At 44.0% G+C, this 21426-nt stretch overlaps 1 protein-coding gene across 2 annotated transcripts; it reads right to left on the bottom strand.

The window, feature by feature from the left end:
* Positions 1-1569: 1569 nt before the first annotated feature.
* NIFK (nucleolar protein interacting with the FHA domain of MKI67) lies at positions 1570-12080 on the bottom strand. 2 transcript variants are annotated; one of them, XM_027562943.1, is made up of 7 exons: positions 11890-12080; positions 10646-10783; positions 5339-5447; positions 3502-3713; positions 2911-2979; positions 2719-2787; positions 1570-2450 (listed from the first exon to the last, which is right to left on the bottom strand). In XM_027562943.1, the coding sequence occupies exons 1-7, from the start codon at positions 11992-11994 to the stop codon at positions 2262-2264; spliced, it is 891 nt and encodes a 296-aa protein (XP_027418744.1). In that variant the 5' UTR covers positions 11995-12080; the 3' UTR covers positions 1570-2261. The 2 variants fall into 2 exon arrangements, with proteins under 2 accessions (XP_027418744.1, XP_027418752.1); XM_027562951.1 differs by lacking the exon at positions 10646-10783 and having other exon boundaries at positions 2153-2450; positions 11890-12072.
* Positions 12081-21426: the final 9346 nt, after the last annotated feature.

The raw sequence follows: 21426 nt of genomic DNA on the forward strand, positions 1-21426 counted from the left end.
TGTTTTCCATTATGGGTTATTACAAGATATTGAGTACAGCTTCCTGTGCTATACAACAGGTTCTTGTTTGTTATCTGTTTCATATACAGTGGTGTGTTATGTTAATCCCAAATTCCTAAATTATCTATCCCTACCCTTAACTGTTTTTTTTAGTGGCATGGGCAGCTTGCAGGATCCCTACCAGGGAACTTCCTAAAACTCACTTCTCAATCTTTTCAACTATTTAAAAATGTAAAACAAAACCCTGCAGCGGGTTGGATTGGGCAGCAGGATAACTGGTCGCTTTGAGGGCCACAGGCTGCCCCATGATGTAGTTAGGTTTGGGCCTTGTGATTTTTTCTGCCTATAGAAAGTGCAAATTACTTGTATACATTCATCACACTTGTGGGCTGAGAGCAGCCATGGGCATCACTGCACAGGGGACAGAGCCCTGCTGTGCCCACCTGTCAGTCCTTGAACAGCCTTTGCCGTACTGCAGTGAGACACACTCATGATCCATCAGCCACGGTTACAACTTCCAGATTCTTGATTTTTTCCCTACAAAATCTGAGGATCAACCCCACACTACTTTGACAAATGCTCCTAATACAGTCCCCAGGAAAATGTTAAGTTCAACTCTATTTCTTTGCCATGATATATGCTAAAAACCCCTCTCCCCATCCAGCTCCAGGGTACATCAAAAAACTCCTCACACGTCAAGTGATGATGATCAGTACAATGCTGGAAGAGGAGTGTCTGGGCAGTAGGTCAGGAAACAGGGAAATAATAAAAATCTGTCAGGCTGCATTGGTAAGCTTATCTGGTGCTTTCCCAGAATGGAAACCAGATGGACTTCTAGATCCACAAATTCAGACATGGTTCAAAGAGTTAGGCAGTTCTGTTACTCATTCAATTTAATTAAACATAATGAACATAGTCTGTATAGGGACTAATCTAGAGCTAAGATGTTCTTTGTATGTTTATTTTTGGGTGCGTGTGGCTCTGTTGGTACTTGTGGGCTTTCTCTAGTTGCAGTGAGCAGGGGCTGGTCTCAAGTTGCAGGGCACAGGCTTCTCACTGCAGTGGCTTCTCTTGTTGCGGAGAATGGGCTCTAAGTGCGCAGGTTCAGTTGCTCTGTGGCATGTAGAATCTTGACCAGGGATGAACCTGTGTCCCTTGCACTGACTGGCAAATTCTTAACCACTGGACCACCAGGCAAGTCCCTATGCTCTCTGTGTATTAAAACTGATTCACCTAGGTCAGTATTATCATCATAATATGTAACAAATATTACATGAAAAAACGTTTGGTGGTAATGAATCCTTTTAATGAAACTGAATTAGCTGATCCCTTGTGGCTCAGCTGGTAATGAATCCACCTGCAATGCATGAGACCTGGGTTCAATCCCTGGGTTGGAAAGATCTCCTGGAGAAGGGAAAGGCCACCCGCTCCAGTATTCTGTCCTGGAGAATTCCATGGACTGTACTGTATTAGTCCCCGGGGTCGCAAAGAGTCGGACATGACTCAGAGATTTTTACTTCACTTCAATTAGCTGACACATTTCAAGGGTATCAAAACCTTAAAAGATCATTCAAAGGCAAAACCCAACATTTTTTATTTCAGGATATCCAAGTTCCCCTTGCATACAAAAAACAGAAAAAGTTTATCAGGTGGTCACTACATGAATCTTGAAACCAAATTCCTGATTGATGATACTGATATAAGATGGTAGTTATTAATTAATCCATGCCAGCCCACCACAAACTAATTTAACATTGGTAAAAATGATCGTATATACATAAATGAGTGTCTATTAGTACTGACACCTCCTTCTCACTCCCCATAGAATTTGACTTCTAGTTTCAGCCATCTGATGGGTTAAATGCGCTTGGTCTAATAGAGAACTATTTTGATGGTCAAGCAAGATTTTCTTTATTTGATGGTAACAACAAAGGTTACAGTTTAGTACTTAAACCAGCAGTTAATAGTGATTTTCTCTCCAGGCAGAGTAACTAAAAGCACCTGTGAAAACTGCAAAGAAAACTAGGGACAGGACAAGAGGCAGCGGAAGCCTGGCTGCTGTAAACTGGTGTGCACCCCTGCATTCCAGCAAGGGCAGGGGAGCCAGAATCACCGACTGCTTTCCTCAGGGACTTGAATTGACAGTTTTTTCCCAACTATCTTGTTACTGGTTGCATTCCACTGTACCCAGTTAAATATAAAGAATTAGTCTTCTTAATAAAATCATCTTTTCAGAAGAACTATACACATTAAAAAAAAAATCACTGATTGTGTTTCCTTCGTCTTTTTTTCTTTGAACTTGCAGGTGATTGAGTCTCCTGTGTTTCTTCTTTTACACCAGATACGGGCTGTTTGAAAACTATTTCATTATCTTTATCATCATCATTCATTTTAGCCACTTCAGATTTTCGTTTCTCCAAAAATGCTGGTGTACAAACTGGTGTGGGACCCTGGGTTCAAGTGAAAGATTATAATACATAAATGTGGGAAGATATTAGGAATGACCCTCTCCCGCCACCACTCCTCTATTTTTATAAGTTACACATATTATTTTTGGCCTGTTTCCATCATTTGATGATATAGCTGCACATGATCAAGCGCTTAGGTGCTGATCACACTTCGTTACAAGACTAAGCAAGCAAAGCGACAGTAGCAGCAACTGCCTTTCCTCCTTTAAACTGCAATACTGGATTCCCAGAATACTGAGGACAATCTTACCTGGCTATCCACAGCCTTCTCAGGAGTCTCAGGAGTGACTGAAGCGGCTTTCTTCTTCTTACGTAAAGCCTTCAATAAATTTTAAGAGACTACATCAATCTGCGTGTTGACTAGATGTAGTGGTCCTCAATGGACTTCCCCATTTATCTTTTTCTAATATCAAGTGGGTAATATGATAAGCAAAAGTTTTACCTGGTGCTTTCTGGAATTTTGAGGACCAGTGTTTGAAGCATTTTCCTCATTTTTATGTAATACCTTAACCTAAGTAAGCATACAGAAGTAATAGAAAAAGAAGTTGTAAAACTAGCAGTCTCACATATGTATATTTTAAAACTTACCATTAGATCATTATACATATGCTTATTAGTTAATTCTGACATAGACTTTTAGGACTATTTCCAACTTAAAAGGACCATGAAACAAAATTTTAACTAAAATGGCATATAAAGGATGGTCATTTTACAGTCTTGGTATTTACTGGTAACATACAATAAACCAAACATTTAATCCTGGCAATGACACCTTTACTAGTAATCTACAAGCATTATGGTTTTCAGTCAAATAAGGTTTCACTCAATCATCTAAAACTACTAAATCAGGTACGTGTTGCAAATTGGTTAATCCCGTTCAGGATTTCCTCCCCTGTGTAGTGTAACAGGAAATACTAGGACTGCTTGACAAACCTACAAAGACAAGCCTACAATGACTGCAGTATCAAAAATTCAGTCAAAACCTCGTAGGGGGAGATACTGGGTTAGACATTTTATACAAAGGAATACACACCAATGAAGGGAAATTATAATCAATCCCCTTTTTAGCCAATCTCTTCCTGAGTAATTTTTCCTTCTTTTTAAACCGCTCCTCCATCCGTAGCTTTTGAACAAGTGACCGATTCTGATTGTACCGTTTCACTGCTGGATATGATGGCCTTTTAAATGGCATATGCCACTCTCTAAAAAGTTCTTCATGTACCTTTTCAGGTGGTATAAAATGACCTACAATTAAAAAAGAAAGAAAAAAAAAGTTTTCAATCAAGTAGGAGGGAGAGGATTTTAATGAGAACTCCAGACTCTCCCTTGTGTCACTTGTAGCATACTCAAATTGATGTGTCCCCCATTTACAAGGAGAAGCCTGAAAGAAAAAAGCAGGTACCCAAGGGAAAGTCAGGCAGCCCACAATTACCCACCACTCACTCACTGTGTGCCAAGAACGATTCCAGGACTAGAGATACATGAGTGAACAAGACGAGTGCATAGAGGAGAGTGTGGAAATTAAGTCTTAGGGTTCCCAAAGCTAAAAGGACTCCCACTTTTAGACTGTGTGACTCACGACAGCAGAAGCTCTTACCTTCTGGCTCATATCCTCCAGGCACCTGCCCAGGACTAAGGCAGCTCACTGCTTATCTGTATCTCTCTGTTTAGGGATGCACACTGAGCCCCTTATGCAGGGAAGCCAAAATCCCTGGGATCTACCCTCCACCAGTGATAGATGGTACACAAATATCCCAGTTTCTGTGCTTGTCAGCTGGGATAATTCTGTTTCCCAAGGTGACCAGCAGGAAGGAGCCCAAATGCCTAAATAACCTGCTTGCTAAAATACCCTTTACTGACTTCCTTCCTTCCTTTACTGACTGTCAAATCTTCACTCCTTACAAGTATTTCCCTGGGATCACCTCCAAGACAAACTACTCCCCTGCAAAAAAAAGAAAAGGTGGGGATGTGGCTAACACCTCACATCGGAGTTTGGCACTGTTTTTGCCACCCTTCAGAAGTCAGGTGGAGCACAGCAGGGATCTCACACACGTGGTCACCCAATCACCCACTTCGTCCTGGCAAGAGCCACATTTTTCACGTGTGAATAACACCCAGGATCTCAGGGGGCTCCTGGGACCCTCTCTCACAGCAATAGGAACTAAGATGGAGAGGTGTGACCTGGGTGCTGGCTCTGGATGAGCTGCTCTGGGGAGGCGGGTCGGTGGGAGCTCCACCTCCTGCAGGATGAACCTCTCATCTGCTACTGTTGCCCTTGTACTTCCAATGGTTTCTCTGCAGGGGAGCTTCAGCCAAGGCCATGAAGACTGGCTGACATGTGACTCCTCACCCTGAACATCATCCTGTCTAGGACCATTAGTGGTTTCTGCTGTCCTCGGCATGTATTCTAAACTGTGCTTTACATGGCTTCTGGTAACCTGACCTTTATTCATCTATTTTCTTGCTACGCTCTTTGAAGGCAATTACGTTTGTCACTGGTTTGGCATTTGCTGTCCCCCCACCAAATTCTCAGTTCCACCCCTTCACCTGGCTGTTATTTAATCTTCAGGTTCCAACTTTAATGACTCTTCCTCAGGGAAGCCTCCCACACCTCACCAGGAAGCCCTTCCTATTTACTCCTTAAGGAAACTGTTCCAACTCCATCTCAGCAGAAAACAGCTCTCACTCCAGAAATCTTAAAATTCCAGTTCAAACCTATCTTGAAAATGCACTTAAATTGTTGCACCACTACTTAGGAGACTCATCCCAGGGATGAGGTGGGACGTCCAAGCAGCTAAGCAACTTCTCACCGCAGCCACCATCAGCAGGAGCATCCCTGAAATCCCACAGGCTAAGAATCGGGTACTTACACTTCAAGAGTCTTTCACCAAAAAGGTAGTTGTTCATTGTTTCAGCAGCTATTTTGGCAACATCTTCAGATTCAAACTCCACAAAGCCGTAGCCTTTGCTATTTCCAGTCTGCAATGACAAATCCACCACAAAAAGCAGAACAATTACATACTAATGTGCCACCAAACCCCTAAAATGTCATTAATGTACATTAGCTGTGTCCGACTCCTGCGACACCATGGACTGTAGCCTGCCAGGCTCCTCTGTTCATGGGATTTTCCAGGCAAGAATACTAGAGTGGGTTGCCATTTCCTTCTTCAGGGGATCTTCCCGATCCAGGGATTGAACCTGGGTGTCCTGCACAGCAGGCAGATACTGACTGAGCTACCAGGGAATTCCCAGTAGGAATAGCATTAAGGAATAACATTAAGACACCTTTAATTTTCAACTTCAAATCACATAGTGTGCAGACTGTTACAGGGAAAGAAAAGATCCAAAATAGTCTAAATTTGCCTCTGGTTTTGAAGATTTCCTGGGATTATAGTTGGAATTTATTCAGTAGCAACAGCCAACATAAAGGAATCTGGTAGGCTCCATAGTCCTTTATTCATTGACCTCATGGGTGGTCATATTATCCATCTACTTGGGAGATGGAATAAATGCGTCACAAAAATACAGGTAATGTAATTCCCATTTATATGAAAAAAAAAGGAAAGAAATTAAGTCAGTGTCTCCCAGCCCATCAATAAAACATCGCATTCACTGTCATGTTTAACAACGACTGACTATCTCCACAGCTGAGGGCACAGGACCAGGGACCACTCTCTCAGAGACACACATGCTGGGTTCTGGCCTCTACACCGCAACATAATGAGCTTGCTAACAGGAGTTCTAAAGTCCAAATGCTCAGGTTTGAATCTTAGCTCTGACACTCAGATAAGGAATGTTTAAGCCTCAGTTTTTCCTAAAATGAGGATAAAATAAACACTCTCATAGAGTTGCCATGAAAACACAAAATAACTGGCAAGTGCTCCACACTTTTGTCAAGTAGTCAATACATGTTACTTTAGGGTGGCAGGGTATGCCTACCCCACATCTGCTCCTCTGGCAAATAATTATTGAGCTGAAGGTACTGAGAAATAGAACAAGAAACTCTGCCCTCCCCTTATTTACCTAAAAACAGGACACAAATTTAGAAAGGTGTCCTCTCCCTTCTATCAGAAAGATGTTAGAGGAATCCACACAAGAAACTTTACTAAGCAGATTTTATCACTAAGATCCAAACCTGGGCATTTGGACTTTAGAATTCTTATGAGCCTCCTGATATTTGCCTCCCCACAACTTGCAACCACATAAACTCAAAGCACTGTTCCCTCATCTTGTCACTCCTCAAAGTTCTCACAACCCTTTCTTTGAGCACTCCCATGAGTAAGCAAACATTTTAGTCTCTTTTTAATCTGTTTTTCAGTCCAATTTATAGGGTCTCAGCCTAGGGCAGTAGAAAAAGAACTTTCCCTCCTCTACAGTTCCAATTCTTAGTGACAACAACTAGGAAAACTTTACAATCTTGCATTAAACAAACTATTTTCGGATATGGCTCAAAACTGGTCATGTGATCCTGGAAATAAGAAACCATTCACAGGCTGTGTGGCTTAACAAGAGTTGGGAGCCAGGAGGCTGACTCCTAGCTGTGCTAGTGACTAACAATCAGGACACAGCCACCACCTAGAGTCTCAGGTTAGTTATCTGCAACAGGATGATTCTGGTAAAACTTTAAATGTCTGACAATCCTCCTACCATCCCAACTCTCACTCAGGAGGGGAACGATGGTGGAGTGTAAGACACTATAATAAATCTTTTGAAATCTGATGTGAAAATACATGTCAAGTGTCCCCCAAACCAAACACTCAAAAGCCAAAACCTTGACCTAGTAATCCAAGAAAGTTAGAAATACCAAGCAGATAGTCAAAACTGGGGTGGGTAGCTTTATAATATGCAACAAAGCTGGAAATGTTACATTTCAGTGCACTGCATCAAGGAGCAGACTTTCTAAGAAAACTGGCCTCAACTCTTTAAAAGAGCCAATGTCAAGAAAAACCAAACAAGCAAAACAGGGGTAGAGAGACTGTTCTACATAGGATGAAGAGATAAACGATCAAGTGCAATGCATAAACCCTAACTAGATCCCAGAATGGCAGGGACTATTGCAGATATTTGAAGAGGGGCAGTAAATGAGATTATCATTTTGTGATTATGTAGCACAATGTCCTTCGGAGAAGGAAATGGCAACCCACTCCAGTGTTCTTGCCTGGAGAATCCCAGGAACAGGGGAGCCTGGTGGGCTGCTGTCTATGGGGTCGCACAGAGTCAGACACAACTGAAGCGACTTAGCAGCAGCACAATGTCCTTATTCTTAGATTTATGATGATGTATTTATATTAAAGTATTACAACTATCACTTTCTTCAAAAGGTTAAAAACCCAAAAAAGTATGTACGTTTTTATAGACATGAGAAGAGATGAAGCTAGTGTATCAGGATATTAACAATGAGTGAATCCAAGGGAGGATGTTCATTACACTTTCCTTTCTACTTCCCTGTCAACATTTTCAGAACACAAGGCTGGTGAACACAACTGCACTTCTTTATGGAAAAACACTTACAAAATAACAACCCACAAAAGGCAGAAAAAAAAGTCTTTGAAAAAAACAATAAGGGCAAAAACATGAATAAGTGTTTCACAGAACACCAAAGGCTGATAAACAAATAATGATACTCAATCTCACTACTGCATTCATCTCACGTGCTAGTAAAGTAATGCTTAAAATTCTCCAAGCCAGGCTTCAGCAATATGTGAACTGTGAACTTCTAGATGTTCAAGCTGGTTTTAGAAAAGGCAGAGGAATCAGAGATCAAATTGCCAATATCCGAAGGATCATCGAAAAAGGAAGAGAGTTCCGTGCACGATACTGGATGCTTGGGGCTAGTGCACTGGGACGATCCAGAGGGATGGTATGGGGAGGGAGGAGGGAAGAGGGTTCAGGATGGGGAACACATGTATACCTGTGGCGGATTCATTTTGATATTTGGCAAAACTAATACAATTATGTAAAGTTTAAAAATAAAATTAGAAAACAAAAAACAAAAAACAAAAAAAACATCTATTTCTGCTTTCTTGACTATGCCAAAGCCTTTGACTGTGTGCATCACAATAAACTGTGGAAAATTCTGAAAGAGATGGGAATACCAGACCACCTGACCTGCCTCTTGACAAACCTATATGCAGGTCAGGAAGCAACAGTCAGAACTGGACATGGAACAACAGACTGGTTCCCAATAGGAAAAGGAGTACGTCAAGGCTGCATATTGTCACCCTGCTTATTTAACTTATATGCAGAGTACATCATGAGAAATGCTGGACTGGAAGAAACACAAGCTGGAATCAAGATTGCCGGGAGAAATATCAATAACCTCAGATATGCAGATGACACCACCCTTATGGCAGAGATTGAAGAACTAAAGAGCCTCTTGATGGAAGTGAAAGAGCAGAGTGAAAAAGTTGGCTAAAGCTCAGCATTCAGAAAACGAAGATCATGGCATCTGGTCCCATCACTTCATGCAAATAGATGGGGAAACAGTGGAAACAGTGGCCGACTTTATTTTTCTGGGCTCCAAACTCACTGCAGACGGTGACTGCAGCCATGAAATTAAAAGACGCTTACTTCGTGGAAGGAAAGTTATGACCAACCTACACAGCATATTGAAAAGCAGAGACATCACTTTGTCAACAAAGGTCCGTCTAGTCAAGGCTGTGGTTTTTCCTGTGGTCATGTATGGATGTGAGAGTTGGACTGTGAAGAAAGCTGAGCACAGAATTGATGCTTTTGCACTGTGGTGTTGGAGAAGACTCTTGAGAGTCCCTTGGACTGCAAGGAGATCCAACCAGTCCATCCGAAAGGAAATCAGCCCTGAAGGACTAATTGGAAGCTGAAACTCCAATACTCTAGCGACCTGAAGCGAAGGGCTGACTCACTGGTAAAGACCCTAATGTTGGGAAAGATTGAGGGCAGGAGGAGAATGGGATGACAGAGGATGAGATGGTTGGATGGCATCACCGACTCAATGGACATGGGTTTGGGTGGACTCTGGGAGTTGGTGATGGACAGGGAGGCCTGGCGTGCTGTGATTCACGGGGTCGCAAAAAGCTGGACATGACTGAGCGACTGAACTGACTGAATCTCACTAAAAATTAGGCAGATCATTCTACACTCATCCAGAGGATATATTATAAAGTGCTATTTTTCAAACTCAGAGTTTGAAGAGTTTAAAAGTTGCCCTTTTAAAGGGCAGCAGAATCAATTTATTATGCCAGAAAAGTATTTTTAAATAAACTGAATGGGAAAATTAAGTATTATCTTCCTAGATTTTTATTTCAGTTAATGTTTACGTACAGGTTCATGTGTGCTGGCTTGTGCTGTAAAACTTACTTCTTATTGTGGATTCAAGGTCTGAAAAATACTATTCAAGAGAAAGTCACCTATACCTGCACAAAGAATGTTCCCAGCAGTTTCATCGACAAGACTGGAAGAAAGCTAACGTTCAACAAGAGGGTGGATAAACAAACTGCAGCATATTCAGGCAGTGACAACAGAGCAGGGACAAGTAGTTAACTGTTCTGTTGTAACTTAAGTGGTAAAATGTGAAAAAACTGTATCAAGAAAAAAAGAGATTCCAATAACAAGAATTCTGTGGTTACAAGTATTGTATGTGGGAAAAAAATAAAGTTGGCCACACCCTATTACTGAAATAAACCACACAAATCTTTATTAGGAGGTAGGTATGATACAGTGACATTTTTACAATACTTTGTGTATCAGGCACTGTTCTAAGAATCTTATACTTATTACCTCATTTAAGCTTTGATTCAATACTCCTGAGAGGCTAGTGCAATTTTGCTCATATTTTAAATCAGAAAACAAGCACGCAGGTTATAGAATTTGCCCAAAGTCACAGAACCAGTAAGGTGTAGAGTCCAGCCTCACACTTAAGTTCATGAACCCTTGGGTTAGTAGTTACAGGATAAAAAGGACTCACTAGGATTGCCAATTTTATTTGAGGAACTGAGGCAATTACCTTAAAAAAAAAAAAAGTAAAATACACATTCACAGGAATACTAATTTTGTTTTCCATCTGCTTCAGGTTTTAGACCTTATCCAATCCCTTTCTGGAATGAAGTGTGATAATCGAACATGCAAACATGCTCCAAAACCTGTCAAGGATGATATGCTTTTGGAAAATAAAACAATCTAATTCAATACAAAAATCTTACCTTTTTACTCCTGGACAGTCTGAATCTTGTAACAGTGCCAAATTGGGAAAAATATGCTCGGATCTGGGTTTCATAAAGGGTTGGTGGTAAGTGGCCCACATAGATTACTCCAGGAGTAGGTTTTTGTTTCTCCTGTTGCTGAAAACATAAAGACCAGGGAAATATATATATATATATATGTTTTTAATTAAAAAAAAAATCACACTGCAACAAAACTTGTGAAACTCTGCTCTTAGATTAAGACAAGAGATCAAAAACCTACCCTGTATTTCCACTTACCACAACAGAAACTATAAAGAATAATAGTGAAGAGACTTATGGTTGCCCGGGGGGGGGAGCGGGATGGGGGAGGAGTGGGAGTTTAGGGTTAGCAGATGCAAACTATTATATGGAAAATGGATAAACAACAAGGTCCTACGGTATAGCACAGGGAACTATATTCAACACCCCAGGAGAGATTAACACAACACTGTAAATCAACTAAACTCCAATGGAAAAAAAAAAAAAAAGGGTGTCCTCGAAGACAATCGCCAAGCAGTAGCCTGTCTTCTCAGCTTCCCTCTCCGAGCACGAATACTCAGTAACTACACGCTGAATTAACAGATAAAATCTGGCCTAAGAACTCTAACAAACATACCCTTCAATATTGTTTGCAGATCACCATTTACTCGCACCCAAGTAAAGAAACAATTTTAAGACGTCAGTAAACCTCCACGAAGCCTACTAACCTTTTAGTATCTCTGTCCTCGAATCCCTGCCTTCGGTAACACAGACTTTTAAGCTTTCCCATGTACATTTTATGATAAAATCTTGGGCAGATATTATTGAACTTGATATCAGGGCCCCCAAACAGCAAATAGAACTTGGGTAATACTGTCTTTTAAGAATTCCAAAACCACTAACCAGGCAAACAAACCTCCCCAGTTCGGGGGCCCAGCCGAAGTAGGACTGGAGCTGATCCGCGGGACGAGGGCTGACCCAACAGCTGGCTCTCCTCTCTTCGAGCATCCCCGCGATATCCACTCCTTACCTTACCTCCGTAAGGACCCTAAAGTCCGCGCGGCCCAAAGCCGTCACTTCTCGGTCCTCCCGAGGAAACCTCGGCCCGCAAGCTCTTGAGGTCGGGTCCCGACCTGGGTGACGCCGGACGAAGCACACGCTTGGGGAGGCCGAGGCGCGCGGGCGGGACACCCAGACCCGGTCCGCCACCTCTCCTCGCGGTCGGGCCCGCGCCGGCCGCTCACCTTGGTCGCACGCCGACGAACCTGAGCCACCTCCTTTTTAAATTTGGCATCCTCCTGCGGGTTTAGGGACAGGAGTGGCTTTGCCGGGCCACCGAACGCCGCCATGCCGCCAGCTCGTACTCCGACGAGACCCACGCGGTACACCCGGAAACGCCAGACCCTCTGCTTCCCCAAAGCGGAAGGGAGGGCGGGGCCTGCGGCACGGCTCCGGGGCGGAGCCTGGGTGCACGGCGCGGGGGCGGAGCCTGGGTGCACGGCGCGGGGGCGGAGCCTGGGCGACAGCGTAGCGCGGGGGCGAGGCATAGGGCGTGGCGCAGCGAGGTGAAAGGGCTCAAGGGGCTTCTCGGCTGGCAGGTGTCGTCTGGCACGTTCAGGGTTGCCTCCATTTGGAGGTGCTCATTCGCCTGGCTGCTCAATATTTAGATATCCTGCCTGACAGTGATTCTACCTGCCAACGAGGTCAGCTCTGTGTCCGGGAACTCCCCTTGGGAGGGCTTTTCTAAGCTGATCTGATGCTTTTAGCAAGGGTGTCGTCTTCTGTTGCCTACAGGAGATGGCTTTCACTCCTTGCATTGTTGCAGGGCTGGCCTCTTGGCTGTTCTCAAAATTAGATGTTTGATGTATGAGTCAGATACTGGTCTAGGATACAGAGCAGGTTCTACGGTTCCCTGAGGGTCCCTTCCGTGTGTGTGTGTGTGTGTGTGTGTGTGTGTGTGAACAGCCCCCTCTATTCCTGACATCTCTTAGTTCCTATGGGGAGGGAAAAGGAGGAGCAGAGTAGGGGAAGACGGCAAACTGACGGGATCTTCTGGGAGATCCCCTCTCAGATTTCTCCGACCCGCTTCAGGAATTCCTGGCCTCCAAAGGATCAGGTGGTGACACAAGTCTTATCAAAATTGAGTGAGCATGCGGATTGCCAATTCTGATTCCTGGGGGGAGGGGGGGGGGCAGGGCCTCAGGTTCTGTCTTTCTAACAAGCTCCCAGGTGAGGCTGATGCTCTGTGGATTACACTTTGATTATCAGGAGTAGAGACATGGGGAACTGATCACTGAACTGGGTTGAATTGCTGTCCCCTCAAAAGATATGTTTAAGTCTTCACCTCAACACCTGTGATGCAGACAGGATCTTTGCTGATGTAATCATGTTCAGATGAGGTTGTTATGGAATAAGGTGGGCCCTAATCCAATGATTAGTGTCCTTATAATAAGGAAACTTGGACACACACACACACACACACACACACGGATAATGCCACGTGATGATGGAGGCAGAGATTGGAGAGATGTCATAAACTGAGGAACACCAGGAATTGCTGGAAGAGGTAAGGGACTATTCTTCCCTAGAGTCTTCAAGAGAATGGCTCTGCCAAAATCTGGGACTTGGATTTCTAGCCTCTAGAACTGTGGGAGAAGACATTTCTGTTGTTTCCAGCCACCCAGTTTGTGGTCATTTGTAATGGCAGCCTTAGGAAACGAATACAGTTACCACTTTGGTGCAGCCTTAAATGATGTTCTGAGGAAAACACTTTGATTAATCTTGGGGCTTACTTGACACCTTACCACGAGGTAGTGGAAGAACTCTTGGATGTTCATAGAAAGCTACCAGGACACCCTCCCCTTGGCCTTCACCTGATCATAGAAGTCTGCCCTTAACTGGGGACAGAGTCTCAGCCCTTGAATCCTCACTGCATCCCAGACCTGTTTCATTTTCCCCTTTCTGAGCTTGAGTCAGTCACAGCGCCTTCAATGACGTATGCTCTGGCCCTGCCAGGGACCATCTCATTCTCCTCTGACTTTGCTGTCTAGAGCCCAGGGATCATAGGAGTTGTGCTCTTCTGGTCAGAGAATCCAGAAGCCCACTAGACCCTTGGCCATGTGCCTGGGGAAAAATCCTCCTCCTCTCAGGTGGTACCTCAGTTTTCTCAGCCATAAATAAGATTTTGGTTGAGATGATTGTTAAGTTTCCTGGGTGGAGGTGGGGGAGTCTGTACTGTTTAGTGGCAGCAGCATCAGTACTAATGATCAGAATGGCAGCTGGCCTTCCACATGCCCAGGTAATAGACGTGGGCTGCCTATATTTGTCTCTTCCTTCCTTCTCTCCTTCTTAACTTCTTTCCCTGTTTTCCTCCCTCTCTTCCTTCCTCCTGATTTGCATGTAGAATGGGGAGGCTACTTGGGTGAGATGGTTCTCACTGAGTTAGACTGTCCCATACACACTGCCTTGGCATCTGTCCCCAGCACTCATTGCCAGCGCCACCCCACCCCAGTCACTTAACAACGTGTAACAAATGCCTCCCAGGCACTTCCCCAGACCAAGTGGACTGTTGAGTGAGCTCACTGCAGTTCTCCCCATCTTTCTCCCCCTCTGTCTTCCCATGCCACCCCTCACTTGGGATAGAATATGGGCACGTCTTTCCCATGGTGCCACTATCATCACCTATGGGCTGGGGGCCCAGCACAGCAAGGGCTGCTTGCTGGGGTTGATGGCAGGGGGTGGGGGGTGGGGGTTAGGGGGGTGGATGGCAGAGTGGGACCACCTGCAGGGCAAGGCAGGATGTGCTGAGTGTCTGGGGAGCTGGGCCATGGGAGGAGAGGGCTCTGTGGGGTGGGGCTGAGGGCTGGAGGAGAGGAGACCAGGTGGGCACCGACAAGGTCCAAGGTGCCTGCCCAGCTCTGCCCACCTTCCTCTTTCCCTATTCTCCTCCCCTTCCATCTCTCTGCCTGATCCCTGTGGGGTCATCCAACATGTCACCCTCGGGATGAGAGCCCAGCTACGTGAACCCAGCTGCTGCCACTAAAGAGGGCAGACTCCCCTACCCCACCCTTGGCCCTGCCGGACTGTCCCTTGCTTAGTTACAGGGCTTCTCATGTGGGACTGAAAGGCACAGTTTTAGGGGAAGAAGTGTGGAGCGATTCTCATCTGTGTCACCAGCTTCAACTGTGCAGCCTCAATGCATGTCACCTGACAAACTAAACATTCAGTCTGCAGACCACTTAGGGCCCATGACCTGAGGCTGGAAGGGAAATTTTCTTCCTCTGTCCTGTGGATGTCTGTCACCTGGGGCACACCCTGCCCTATGCTGTGTTTAATGTCCTGCACAGGCCCCAAATCCAGATACCAAGTGTGGCAGTGACCCTGGTGAAGCTGGGTGGGCCTCTGGGAGATAGGGGTGGGAAGCGTGGAGAGTGGGTGCTGCCCAGAGGGTTCAGATTCCCTGGGAAAACCACTGGGCTGACTCACCAATGCCCTCTTTCACCCCAGAATCCTTTCCAGCCCTTCAGTGAGGGATGTGGGCCCTGGTGTCCTGGGTCCTGAAGGGCCTGTAGTCCAAATCCTGGTGCCCCCTTCCTAGCCTGTATTAATCATGTTTGTATTTTCTCTTTTTCTGTTTTGACACCTTAACAAGCTTGCTGGCAGTTTGGGATTAGCAGATGCAAACTATTATATATATAATGGATAGACAACAAAGTCCTACTGTTTAGCACAATATCAATATCCTGTGATAAACCATAACAGCAAAAAAAATATGAAAAAGAATATCTATATAACTGAGTCACTTTGCTGTGTCCCAGAAACTAGCACAAGATGGTAAATCAACTATATTTGATTACAAAATAAATTTTAAAAAAGCCAGCTGGCTGCAGAGGGACTATTTCTCCCAGGGCTAGCAAAGGCTCAGCCTGGAGCATCTCCTTACCTGAATCTCATGTACAAAGCCAATATTGGTTCCTTGCCCTAAGTCATGCCAGGGCCAGGTATGAGGTGACTTGAGACCACGCCTATAGTCAGAAGCCCACCAGAAGCATTCAAAGTACTCACAGACACAGGCTCTGGCTTGGCTTTCCTTGCTCCTGCTTCTGCCTCCTGAGTAAGCCTTGTGCTTCCCCATGTGGTCCTGCATGGCATGGTGCCCTGTCCTCTCAGGAAATGTAAGTAATAAATTCTTCTTTCAGTGGCACTGGCCTTTCCAGTTGTCACTATGTCACCTCTGTAAATTAAAACCTCATGGGGGCTTCCCTGGTGGCTCAGTGGTAAAGAATCTGCCTGCCAATGTAGGAGACATGGGTTCAGTCCCTGGTTTGGGCAGATCTCACATGCCACCGAGCAACAAAGGCCAGGTGCCACAACTATTGAGCCCAGGAACAGCAACTATTGAGCCCTCTGGCAGCAGCTGCTGACACCTGCATGCCCTAGAGCCTGCGCACCACGAGAGAAGCCACTATACTGAGAAGCCCACACACAGTGCAACAAAAAGCAGCCCCTGCTCTTTGCAACTAGAAAAAAGCCCTTGTAGCACAGCCAAAAATAACTAAAATCAGAAAAAAAATCCAAACCCTCATGGGTACACAGCTCCAGGCCCATCTCGTTTTTCTCTCTTTGCACTGACTCCCTAACCCTTTCTCCTGTCCTCAGACTGCAGGCCACAGCTCCCAACCACGCTCCTTTCTGGCCTCTTTTGCTCTTCAAAGAACCTTGCAGACGTGCACCACCCATCACACTGTCCTCAGTACTATTAAAAGAGGTTTATTTTCACCCTTAAATTAGCCCCAAATGTCTACAGTGTTAATATTCACACTGAGGGAGTGCAGGCAAACTGGCTGCTTCAGGCCCTGGTGGCAGGGGAATGGAAATTTGTTCAATGTCTTTGAAAAGTGATTTGACAAAATATGTCAAGAATTTTAAAAATAGGACTTAACAAAAGAATGATCTTATTTCTTAAATTCTGACTTTCAGTTTTTCTTTTTTATCAAAGTATCAGTCAGTTCAGTTCAGTCGATCAGTTGTGTCCGACTCTTTGCGACCCCATGAATTGCAGCACGCCAGGCCTCCCTGTCCATCACCAACTCCCGGAGTTCACTCAGAGTAACGTCCATCGAGTCAGTGATGCCATCCAGCCATCTCATCCTCTGTCGTCCCCTTCTCCTCCTGCCCCCAATCCCTCCCAGCATCAGTCTTTTCCAATGAGTCAACTCTTCGCATGAGGTGGCCAAAGTACAGGAGTTTGAGCTTTAGCATCATTCCTTCCAAAGAAATCCCAGGGCTGATCTCCTTCAGAATGGACTGGTTGGATCTCCTTGCAGTCCAAGGGATTCTCAAGAATCTTCTCCAACACCATAGTTCAAAAGCATCAATTCTTTGGCACTCAGCTTTCTTCACAGTCCAACTCTCACATCCATACATGACCACTGGAAAAACCATAGCCTTGACTAGATGAACCTTTTTGGCAAAGTAATGTCTCTGCTTTTCAATATGCTATCTAGGTTGGTCATAACTTTCCTTCCAAGGAGTAAGCGTCTTTTAATTTCATGGCTGCAATCACCATCTGCAGTGATTTTGGAGCCCCCAAAAATAAAGTCTGACATTGTTTCCACTGTTTCCCCATCTATATCCCATGAAGTGACGGAAGCAGATGCCATGATCTTCGTTTTCTGAATGTTGAGCTTTAAGCCAACTGTTTTCACTCTCCTTTTTCACTTTCATCAAGAAGCTTTTAGTTCCTCTTCACTTTCTGCCATAAGGGTGGTGTCATCTGCATATCTGAGGTTATTGATATTTCTCCCGGCAATCTTGATTCCAGCTTGTGTTTCTTCCAGTCCAGCATTTCTCATGATGTACTCTGCATATAAGTTAAATAAACAGGGTGACAATGTACAGCCTTGATGAACTCCTTTTCCTATTTGGAACCAGTCTGTTGTTCCATGTCCAGTTCTAACTGTTGCTTCCTGACCTGCATACAAATTTTTCAAGAGGCAGATCAGGCGGTCTGGTATTACCATCTCTTTCAGAATTTTCCACAGTTTATTGTGATGCACACAGTCAAAGGCTTTGGCATAGTCAAGAAAGCAGAAATAGATGTTTTTCTGGAACTCTCTTGCTTTTTCCATGATCCAGCGGATATTGGCAATTTGATCTCTGGTTCCTCTGCCTTTTCTAAAACCAGCTTGAACATTAGGAAGTTCACGGTCACATATTGCTGAAGCCTGGCTTGGAGAATTTGAGCATTACTTTACTAGCGTGTAGATGAGTGCAATTGTGCGGTAGTTTGAGCATTCTTTGGCATTGCCTTTCTTTGGGATTGGAATGAAAAGTGACCTTTTCCAGTCCTGTGGCCACTGCTGACTTTTCCAAATTTGCTGGCATACTGAGTGTAGCACTTTCACAGCATCATCTTTCAAGATTTGAAATAGCTCAACTGAAATTCCATCACCTCCACTAGCTTTGTTCGTAGTGATGCTTTCTAAGGCCCACTTGACTTCACATTCCAGGATGTCTGGCTCTAGGTCAGTGATCACACCATCGTGATTATCTGGGTCGTGAAGATCTTTTTTGTACAGTTCTTCTGTGTATTCTTGCCACCTCTTCTTAATATCTTCTGCTTCTGTTAGGTCCATACCATTTCTGTCCTTTATTGAGCTCATCTTTGCATGAAATGTTCCTTTGGTATCTCTGATTTTCTTGAAGAGATCCCTAGTCTTTCCCATTCTGTTGTTTTCCTCTATTTCTTGGCATTGATCGCTGAGGAAGGCTTTCTTATCTCTTCTTGCTGTTCTTTGGAACTCTGCATTCAGATGTTTATATCTTTCCTTTTCTCCTTTGCTTTTCACTTCTCTTCTTTTCACAGCTATTTGTAAGGCCTCCCCAGATAGCCATTTTGCTTTTTTGCATTTCTTTTCTATGGGAATGGTCTTGATCCCTGTCTCCTGTACAATGTCATGAACCTCCTTCCATAGTTCATCAGGCACTCTATCTATCAGATCTAGGCCCTTAAATCTATTTCTCACTTCCACTGTATAATCATAAGGGATTTGATTTAGGTCATATCTGAATGGTCTAGTGGTTTTCCCTACTTTCTTCAATTTAAGTCCTAATTTGGCAATAAGGAGTTCATGGTCTGAGCCACAGTCAGCTCCTGGTCTTGTTTTTGCTGACTGTATAGAGCCTCTCCATCTTTGGCTGCAAAGAACATAATCAATTTTATTTCGGTGTTGACCATCTGGTGATGTCCATGTATAGAGTCTTCTCTTGTATTGTTGGAAGAGGGTGTTTTTTATGACCAGTGCGTTTTCTTGGCAAAACTCTATTAGTCTTTGCCCTGCTTCATTCTGTATTCCAAGGCCAAATTTGCCTGTTACTCCAGGTGTTTCTTGACTTCCTACTTTTGCATTCCAGTCCCCTATAATGAAAAGGACATCTTTTTTGGGTGTTAGTTCTAAAAGGTCTTGTAGGTCTTCATAGACCCGTTCAACTTCAGCTTCTTCAGCGTTACTGGTTGGGGCATAGACTTGGATTACTGTGACATTAAATGGTTTGCCTTGGAAATGAACAGAGATCATTCTGTTGTTTTTGAGATTGCATCCAAGTACTGCATTTTGGACTCTTTTGTTGACCATCATGGCCACTCCATTTCTTCTGAGGGATTCCTGCCCACAGTAGTAGATATAATGGTCATCTGAGTTAAATTCACCCATTCCAGTCCATTTGAGTTCGATGATTCCTAGAATGTCAACATTCACTCCTGCCATCTCTTGTTTGACCACTTCCAATTTGCCTTGATTCATGGACCTGACATTCCAGGTTCCTATGCAATATTGCTCTTTACCGCATCGGACCTTACTTCTATCACCAGTCACATCCACAGCTGGGTATTGTTTTCTTTGGCTCCATCCCTTCTTTCTTTCTTGAGTTATTTCTCCACTGATCTCCAGTAGCATAATGGGAACTTACTGACCTGGGGAGTTTCTCTTTCAGTATTCTATAATTTTGCCTTTTCATACTGTTCATGGGGTTCTCAAGGCAAGAATACTGAAGTGGTTTGCCATTCCCCTCTCCAGTGGACCACATTCTGTCAGATCTCTCTACCATGACCCGCCTGTCTTGGGTTGCCCCACGGGCATGGCTTAGTTTCATTGAGTTAGACAAGGCTGTGGTCGTAGTGTGATTAGATTGACTAAGTTTTCTGTGAGTATGGTTTCAGTGTGTCTGCCCTCTGATGTCCTCTTGCAACACCTACCATCTTACTTGGGTTTCTCTTACCTTGGGCGTGGGGTATCTCTTCACAGCTGCTCCAGCAAAGTGCAGCCATTGCTCCTTACCTTGGACGAGGGATATCTCCTCACCACTGCCCTTCCTGACCTTCAATGTGGGCAGTATAATTATACTATCAAAGTATAGTTCACTTATTATATTAACTGCAAGTATATAATTTAATAATTTGGTGATTTTATAGATATCATCCATATAAATTATTATAAAACATTGGCTTTTTCGCTGTGCTGTACATTACGTCTGTTAACTTATCTATTTTATAACTTGTAGTTTGTACCTCTTAATCCTGTCTGTATTTGCCCCTCCCCCACCTCTCAACCATCTTATCATTTATAAGATAAAAATAGTATCAGATTTGCATAAGTCCTTCATGTAAAGTTTTAGATCCTTCATGTAAAGTTTTAGAATAACATGTGGGACAAAGCAAACAATAAGGTATCATTTAGTTGATATAAGTAATCATTTAAATTCATTTGGAGTCCACCCTACACACACATATCTGTAGGGTTGTTGTTGTTTAGTTGTTAAGTCATGTTGTGTGAGTCTTTGTAACCACATGGACCGTAGCTAGCCAGGCTCATGTGTTCATGGGATTCTCCAGGCAAGAATACTGGAGTGGGTTGCCATTTCCTGCTCCAATCTGTAGGGTACATGTATGGAATTTGGTCAGACAAAAAGTCTTGCCTCAAGGAAGGAGAATGGAGGAAAAGTGTTAGTTGAGAAGAGAAACTTCACACTCGAAATGCTTAAAAATTCATATGATCTTAAAAAATGCAATACAATCCTACAGGGATGTTAAACTTAAAAAAAAAAAAGTACAAAGAGAAAATTTTTACTCTTAATCCATCCTATTGTTCCAGTCCTGCATAACTTTTATTTTTCCCGAGTATTTTTTGCAGAGACGAATGTTTTTCCAAAGATTGGAATCCGCATACCCTTCAGGACTGAAGCATCTTCCTACCAACTGCTGTAAGACAAAACACCTTGTACAGTCAGCCCTCTGAATCTGTGGTTTCACATGGGCAGATTTAACCAACCCCAGAGAGAAAATACTGAATTCCAGAGTTATGAAAAGTAAAACTTTAATTTTCTGTGTACTGGGAACTATTTACACATTATTTTAAACAACTATTTACATAACACATTTTATTAGATATTACAAGTAACCTCAGTAACCTCCGGAGAAGGCAGTGGCACCCCACTCCAGTACTCTTGCCTGGAAAATCCCATGGGCGGAGGAGCCTGGTGGGCTGCAGTCCATGGGGTCGCGAAGAGTCAGACACGACGGAGCAATTTGACTTTCACTTTTCACTTTCATGCATTGGAGAAGGAAATGGCAACCCACTCCAGTGTTCTTGCCTGGAGAATCCCAGGGACGGAGGAGCCTGGTTGGCTGCCGTCTATGGGGTCGCACAGAGTCGGACACGACTGAAGTGACTTAGCAGCAGCAGCAGCAGCAGTAACCTCAGATACAGCAGATGACACCACCC

Source organism: Bos indicus x Bos taurus, chromosome 2 (assembly GCF_003369695.1).
Source record: "Bos indicus x Bos taurus breed Angus x Brahman F1 hybrid chromosome 2, Bos_hybrid_MaternalHap_v2.0, whole genome shotgun sequence".
Taxonomy (NCBI): Eukaryota; Metazoa; Chordata; class Mammalia; order Artiodactyla; family Bovidae; genus Bos; species Bos indicus x Bos taurus.

Bases quoted from the DNA above. Each gene is read 5' to 3' on its own strand.
- NIFK (XM_027562943.1), bottom strand. From the start codon at position 11,994: ATGGCGGCGTTCGGTGGCCCGGCAAAGCCACTCCTGTCCCTAAACCCG. The intron at 5,448-10,645 runs GTAAGATTTTTG...TTGTCATTGCAG, and splicing joins GACTGTCCAGGAGTAAAAAG to ACTGGAAATAGCAAAGGCTA. The intron at 2,451-2,718 runs GTAAGATTGTCC...ACTTGAACCCAG, and splicing joins AGAAGGCTGTGGATAGCCAG to GGTCCCACACCAGTTTGTAC.